Raw genomic sequence first — 7,850 nt, 5'->3', positions numbered from 1 at the left:
CGGTAACCGTTTTATTACGGTTTTGGAACCGAAATAAAACGGTAACCTTTTCAATCGGTATCCGATTCATACGGTAACCGTTTCAAACGGTTACCTTTATGAATCGGTTTGGCGAACCCTGCTCATAGATGTCGAAACTTCTTTTTATGTCAATTACATAACTAATTAATTTCAAACCTTATTAACAAGTGTTCTTATATTTTTGATTGAAATAATAATAATATTTCAATAATAAAACGATTTTTATCATAAGTAAATAATATAGTTGAACCGAAACTATTAATATTATAACTTTTATTTTTGTGCGTGTAGACGAACATGCATCCGACATGGCGCCAGCGCTGTTGCGACACAGTAGCGTGACAAGTCATGTCATTTCTGCTCATGATACATGAAAAAATCCAATGGCAGATTCTTTTTTCGGGTTCGATACTTCGTTATCGGTAAGTAACAATAAGTTTCTTTTTGTTTTAACTATTTAATCGGTATATAATACATAGCAATATGCAACTGTAAGTAGAGCGCCAGCATGCTAATACAATTTATCATTGCAATCATTTATACCATTTATCTCGTGTTTTATTACAACATATGCCTTATTTTACTATTCTGACACGTTAATATGTTCGACTCTATGGTTTAAAAGTGTTTATTTACTGTAAAGTAAGAAGGAAATGGTATGTACTGTTTTTGACTCAACTGTTTAAAAGTTGCAAATGCATATATATTTTGTCATTAGTTGGTACTAAGGTTACTATATCTGTTGTTTTTCACTGAATTACTCATTGCTGTTTTGATACCTACTCGTCACGTTCCATTACGAGATTTTACTTAGAAAACAATTTGACAAAAATCTTTAATTACTCTGTATTATTAAATTTCTTTTAAAATCCACAGGATATAAGTGGTTTACACGATTGTGAAATAGTAATTTATACGGACTGTGATATAATATTGTTATGTGAATAGTGCTTGGAAGATATGATGAAATCTTTAGTGCGCAGGATACATTTTTCCTAAGACAATAATCGTTTTTTTAATCTAAGTAATATGAACACAACTGTTTCTTAACTACTTTTTAATAAATTTAAAGTCATAACAGATGATAAATTGATTTGTTCCTTAACCTAAACAAAAGCAACAATTCTTTACAAGGTGTGTGAAAAAGAATCTTAAAAAGAAATGAAACTATGCATTGCTAATAAAATTCTTGTTTGAACATATGCTACCATTTTAAAGATTTGAAGACAGATTTTTATTAAGAAGTGAGTGTGGTGTGGTGTGATACATTAAAACATGTGAATACATACATGTGTTTATCTTATTGTTCAGTGCTGTGACAAGAAAATTATTTATGTTTATATTTGTTATACATTACATATAAGTAAATTAAAAAAAAATTGGAAAGTATTTAAGGTTAGAATTTAAAAAAAGAAATAGTTGTATAATAAACACACAAAACAAAAATGTGGCAATTGAAACCTATCAGATAGTGGAACTACCAATATCTTGTTTACGTGAATCTTAAAATGAATCATAGCACTAGCCTAACCTCTACATATGTATTATAAGCAAGCATGTCACATTATAAGAATAAAGTCTGTAGTGAAAGTCGTATGAGTAACACTTTTATTCAAATATAAAGTTTTTACAGTAATTAAAATTCAAAAATAAATAAAAAACCAGCCTTATCGTATAAAACAATTTGTTCTCAAAAACGTTAATGTTAAATTTGAAAAAGAACCATAAATATATTCCAGTGCCTGATATATGTTGATAAATTTTAAACTTGTAGGTTTGAATCCTGCTAATGACAAATATTTCTAAAAATATATTATATAAAATAACATAAATAAACACTTCACACATCACACACTCCGTTGAGTGTGATGCGGCCTTCAGTAGGATTAACTCCTGTGTGGGGGGGGTCCGGAAACACACAATATCCAAAGACATAAATGAATGCACTACTCGACTTAACTCTGCCATTGTCTATTTGAATGATTGGTTAGGTAATCATGGGTTGTCTATATCTATTGACAAAAGTACTGTAGTGGTTTTCTCTCATTCCAGACATTAATATAACTAGTAACCAACAAGTTTTCCCGGTTAAAGATAGTGTAAGATTCTTGGGAGTTTATCTGAACTCAAAGATGACCGGTATACATCACATTAATCACATAAACCAGAAATGTGAAAAGAACATTAATATGTTACGGTCCCTCTCAGGAGTATGGTGGGGCTCCCACCCTTATTCCCAGAAGCTACTTTATAATTCCCTTGTCCGTAGTCATTTAGACTATGGATCTTTTCTCTTAGAACCCTGTAATAAATTATTTTTAAAGTCATTAGACAAGGTCCAGTCCAAATCACTAAGAATCATTATAGGCGCCATGCAATCCTCTCCAGTTAATGCTCCCCAAGTCGACTGTGTTGACCCTCCTCTTCATCTTCGAAGACAATACCTATCTGAGAGATACCTTTTTAAAGTCTTTCAATCTCACTATCACCCACTTATTAGTAAACTCCATACTCTTTCCCAACTCTTCTCTTCCTCTAATTATTGGTTGCACAAAGATCCCCCATGCCTCTTAATTAGTTACCAAAAAACTGACTAGTCTCCCTTGCCCTATCTATGAATGCCGACTTAATCCCCCTTTTGATACTCCTTTTGAATCTCTTATATTCGCACCTAACATTATCCTTAACTTTTCTATTGAAAAAGGCTCAGCTATTGCTAACACTCAATTTAATCAAATAATAAACGAACAGTTTAAGGACTGGATACTTATTTTTACGGATGCATCAAAATTTTCTGTTCATAGCTGCGTTGGTGTGTCCGTCTGGATCCCTAAAGTAAATGTGATTTTAAACTTTAAATTACCTGCCATGTCTTCAGTTTTTACAGGGGAATCAATAGCTATTTTAGAAGCACTTTCTTTTATAGAATCACATCATTTAGATAAGTCCATTATACTGTCAGACTCCAGAAGTGTTCTTAAAGCTATTGTGTCAAACCCATTTCGGTCAAAAAACAAATTTTCTTACATTCTGAAAATAAGACAGTTACTTTTTAAATGCCCCTCACAGAAAATTCGGGTTGTGCTGGATTCCTAGACATAGTGGGATTTTAGGTAATGAAAGTGCAGATGCTTTTGCTAAAGAAGCTACAATATCTGGTATCCTTAGTCAATTTAGAGTACATTGCCAGGATCTCATCCCATTTGCAAAGTCTCACATGATGACTAAATGGAATAACCTTTGGTCTCAGTCAAGCAGATCCTGTGGCAGATATTATGCTGAAATTCAAGACTCCATCCCTCCAAGACCTTGGTTTTTCCAATACCGTCAAGCTTGCAAATTTGTCTGTTCAACAATATGTCGCCTTAGACTTGGACACTCATGTACTCCTGTATTTCTTGCAAAGATCAGGATCAGGGACAACTCTCTTTGTGAATGTGGGATCGACGAAGGTACCCCAGAGCATATCTTTTTCTGTTGCCCAAAGAATTATTCTTGTCTCTATGACCTACTTCCTCCATCTATTCCCCGTCCTTGTAATTTCAAATCTATTTTATCATATGTACATACCCCTTTTATTGATATTTTATGTTCGTATATATCAACTAACAACATTAAATTGTAATGTCATGTCCATCTAATAAATTAACAATTTGTGTTTGTGTTTGTTTTAGGTAATTCAACAGTGAAAGTCTGCCACTTTAATACCGTATAAATATTTAACACTTGTACTCTCATGACACCAATATTCTTAGCAGAGCATTTACCCTAAACATAATCTCACTCTGACATTGGCAAATCCTCACGGAAGCCGTTATACAAGAAGAAGAAGAAGATCACACAATACACAAACGCCCAGATCACGACAAACATCTATATGGCCAATAAAAATGTCTGTTACGAGCGAGGATCGAACCCTCGACCGCCAACGCAACAGCCGTAATGTTTATATTTAAACTCTGTCACACATGCTACAGCAGAATTAGATATAAGTAATCAAGTGTGATTTTTATTTCTGCTTTAATGTTTAGGCTCACTAAAATTGTCCCTTTTGTATCCTTAAATTGTTAAAAGGCTTACTAAGGGAAATCAGTCCAGAAGATAGAAAATGAGTGCAAATGAAATTCATCAGTTTTATATTGTTAGTGACATAGTAAGTAACAATGATATGTGTGTGGGTTATGCAGCATAAGCTTTTTAATAGGATATGTCACCATTTTTATTACTATTAAACCATGTACTAAAACTATGTTTTATTTTTTTGTAAAATAAAGATTTGTTACAGTGCTGTTAGTAGTTAGTAATAATTATAATAATAAACGTATCACATGTCTTCAGAACTTAAATGATGACGAGGGAGGCGGGGAGCCATCGGAAGAGGAGTACGATGCACTCAACGATGAGACCTTTGGTGAAGACTGTGAGTATATATTTAAAATTTTATTATTTATATAAAAATTATTATTGGTTATGAAGACACACCAAGGAATGTCATTCTCAAAATTTGGAGCAGCTGGTGAAATACCTCAACATTACAGAAGATCACAGCTAAATGACTCTTAAGCAGTGTTCCTGTGGTGAGTAAGGTAGACAGAGCTCTCGGGGATGGTCATGAGTAGGCTCAGCGATGCACTTGTGACGCCTCTGGTGTTGCAGTCGTCTATAGACTATGTTAATCGATTACCATCCGGTAGGCCGTATGCTTGTGTGCACAAAAGAAAACAGTCTTACAAATTCATTAGTAAGTGTTTAACAATAGAAATATGGGGTAAAAATGTACATATATACAAATACAATACAAATATACTTTATTGTACAACCAGAAACATTACATGTAACACAAAAGAAAAAGAAACAAGCAAGGAAAAAATAATAATAATAATAATAACAAAAAAAAAATACACACATATATATACACATACATATATACATAGCTTGTAAATATGTATTAATAATTTGTTACAGCTGAAGAATTTGATTGGGAAGTTCAACACGAACACCTAGCCGAGCAACTTGAGAGCAGTCGTCGGAACGCAGCGCTCGAAGAGGCGGACTCGAGGCTCGGTGAGTTTATGCAGGCTTTATTATGTACAGTACTGGTAGTGGGAGGATCGATTCATTTGATTTTTATTTAATTTATGCATCATATATATCAGATGAATCAATTTCGAAACAATCATGAAACAAGTTATGATAAATCAAGTGCAAAACATACACCATCAGAATGTTGTTCAACTACAGCAAATATTAGACAATTCTAACAAATATGAGTTTCATTAAATCAATTAAATAAATGGTAAAATATTCAATATAAAGTACAGTAAAACGCTTTTTTAGATAGCTTCTTTGGGAAATAAAAAAAATACGTCCTGGGTGGAATTATTGATAAGGTTGGTCGGTCAGCAACACGCTTGCGATGCTTCTGGTGTTGCAAGCGTCTATAAGCTACGGTAATCGCTTACCATCAGGTGAGCCGTACATTTGTTTGCCGACCTAGTTAAATGAAAAAATACGACGCTGGCTCATAGAAGCAGAGTGATAACCGTCAATTTCGTAATTATTAAAATTAGTGAACATAGTTTTTATACTTTTCTGTAAGAATCTACAAGCTTTGGATTACTTTTATTTACATATTATTTTACCTCACAAAATGCTAAAAAAGCGAACGGCGAATGTTGTTTAGACCACACGACGGAAGTAAAACTTGTACACAATAAGCCTGCAAACAAAACATTCCGCGGCCGGTTAATGTTTGTTTTTTCTAACTTTAGTGCCATCTTCTTTTTGTGTTGTCCTAGCTAAGTTTATTACAATCAATGATATAAAATTATAATTTACACAAAAAATAAAATTAAATAATCATTTCAAATATTTTCAATTAACCGCAGCTTAAGCGGCTTAACCCACTATTGTACTGTCAAAAACGGACCCTGTCTCCGGACTTCAATACACTTTCAGCGCTTGTCATCGGCAAAATTATCGGCGAAAAGCTGATGGAGCCATGAGTCTTTAAAGAAGAAGAAGCCTGCACTGTCTTCTCTTAGTATCATATACGAAACGTAACTGGCTATGAGAGAAAGAGTAAAAAAATGTGTGCTCGCACTTCTCTCTGTTGCTCTGTTCACCTCGCCCGATCACACTTTTCGTAACGCTCTCGTCATCCATTCACCAGCTTACTCCCCAAGTCAAGCGTTCGTAAAGATGTTTTTCTTCAAAAACAAGCACCTGTTATAAATTGTGGAAAGGTATGGTTTTGTGGCTAGTGAGATTGTTAAACGGTTTTATTTAGCTCACCCCGTTTGTTTTATTTTTTATTCTTGGGTCAAATTTAGTAATTCAAATTTCACCCTCTTCCTGTCAACCGATTAATCTGAAATTTTGTATACACTTTGGATTTTGGTGACAATACAATTATGTTTATTCATTATCATTATAAATTCAAGATGGCCGCCGCTACAAAATGGCGGATAATTTATGTTTTATTAATCCCATCAATATGGGTATCAAATGAAAGGGCTCAACAAGCAGAATACAATATACTATAAAAAATTGAAATCCAAGATGGCGGCCGCTACAAAATGGCGGATAACGTAGGTTTTATCAATCCCATCAATATGGGTATCAAATGAAAGGGCTCAACAAGCAGAATACAATATACTATAAAAAATTGGAATACAAGATGGCGGCCGCTACAAAATGGCGGATAACGTAGGTTTTATCGATCCCATCAATATGAGTATCAAATGAAAGTGCTCAACCAGTATAATCAATACATACATACATACATACATATAATCACGCCTCTTTCCCGTAGGGGTAGGCAGAGACCACTTCTTTCCACTTGCTACGATCCTTACATACTTGTTTCGCTTCATCCACTTTCATTATTCCCTTCATACATGCTCGTCGGTTTAGGGTACTCTTGACCTGGCCTTTTTTCAAGACGTCCCCGATTTGGTCTTGAAATGTCCGCCTAGGTCTACCCCTTCCAACACTTCCACTCACACTCGCCTTATACACTTTTTTCGTCAGTCGTTCTTCATTCATTCTCTCGACATGACCAAACCATCTCAGCATACCTTTCTCAATTTTTGTCACTACATCTTCTTTCAGACCACACCGTTTCTTTATCTCACTATTTCTCATCCTGTCACTCAGTTTAACTCCTATCATACTTCTTAACGCTCTCATCTCAACTGCATTTATTCTGCTTTCATGTCTCTTCTGCCATACCCAACTTTCACTTCCGTACATGAGTGTCGGAAGCAACACCCCCTCATGCACAGCCAAACGAGCCTTTTTAGACACCTTCCGACTGCTCATAAAGGAGTTCAAAGCTCCGTTCACCATGTTTCCTGCATTCACTCTTCTTTCAATATCATAATCAATGTACTATATAAAATTAAAATCCAAGATGGCGGCCTCTACAAAATGGCGGATAACTTAGGTTTTATCAATCCCATCAACATGGGTATCAAATGAAAGGGCTCAACAAGCAGAATACAATATACTATAAAAAATTGGAATACAAGATGGCGGCCGCTACAAAATGGCGGATAACGTAGGTTTTATCGATCCCATCAATATGAGTATCAAATGAAAGTGCTCAACCAGTATAATCAATACATACATACATACATACATATAATCACGCCTCTTTCCCGTAGGGGTAGGCAGAGACCACTTCTTTCCACTTGCTACGATCCTTACATACTTGTTTCGCTTCATCCACTTTCATTATTCCCTTCATACATGCTCGTCGGTTTAGGGTACTCTTGACCTGGCCTTTTTTCAAGACGTCCCCGATTTGGTCTTGAAATGTCCGCCTA

General features: G+C 34.8%; 1 protein-coding gene across 1 annotated transcript in view; it reads left to right on the top strand.

Annotated features, from left to right (window-relative positions):
- Positions 1–328: 328 nt before the first annotated feature.
- Positions 329–7,850, top strand: part of LOC123668273 — a 28,114-nt gene continuing 20,592 nt past the window's right edge. The window contains exons 1-3 of the mRNA XM_045602037.1: positions 329–443; positions 4,360–4,441; positions 4,987–5,085. Of these exons, the coding sequence (XP_045457993.1) occupies positions 405–443; positions 4,360–4,441; positions 4,987–5,085 (220 nt within the window). The 5' untranslated portion in view covers positions 329–404. The remainder of the gene's footprint in view (positions 444–4,359; positions 4,442–4,986; positions 5,086–7,850) is intronic.

This window comes from Melitaea cinxia, chromosome 30 (genome assembly GCF_905220565.1).
Source record: "Melitaea cinxia chromosome 30, ilMelCinx1.1, whole genome shotgun sequence".
Taxonomy (NCBI): Eukaryota; Metazoa; Arthropoda; class Insecta; order Lepidoptera; family Nymphalidae; genus Melitaea; species Melitaea cinxia.
The sequence above is the reverse complement of the archived record's forward strand: the minus strand, read 5'-3'. Positions and strand labels throughout refer to the sequence as shown.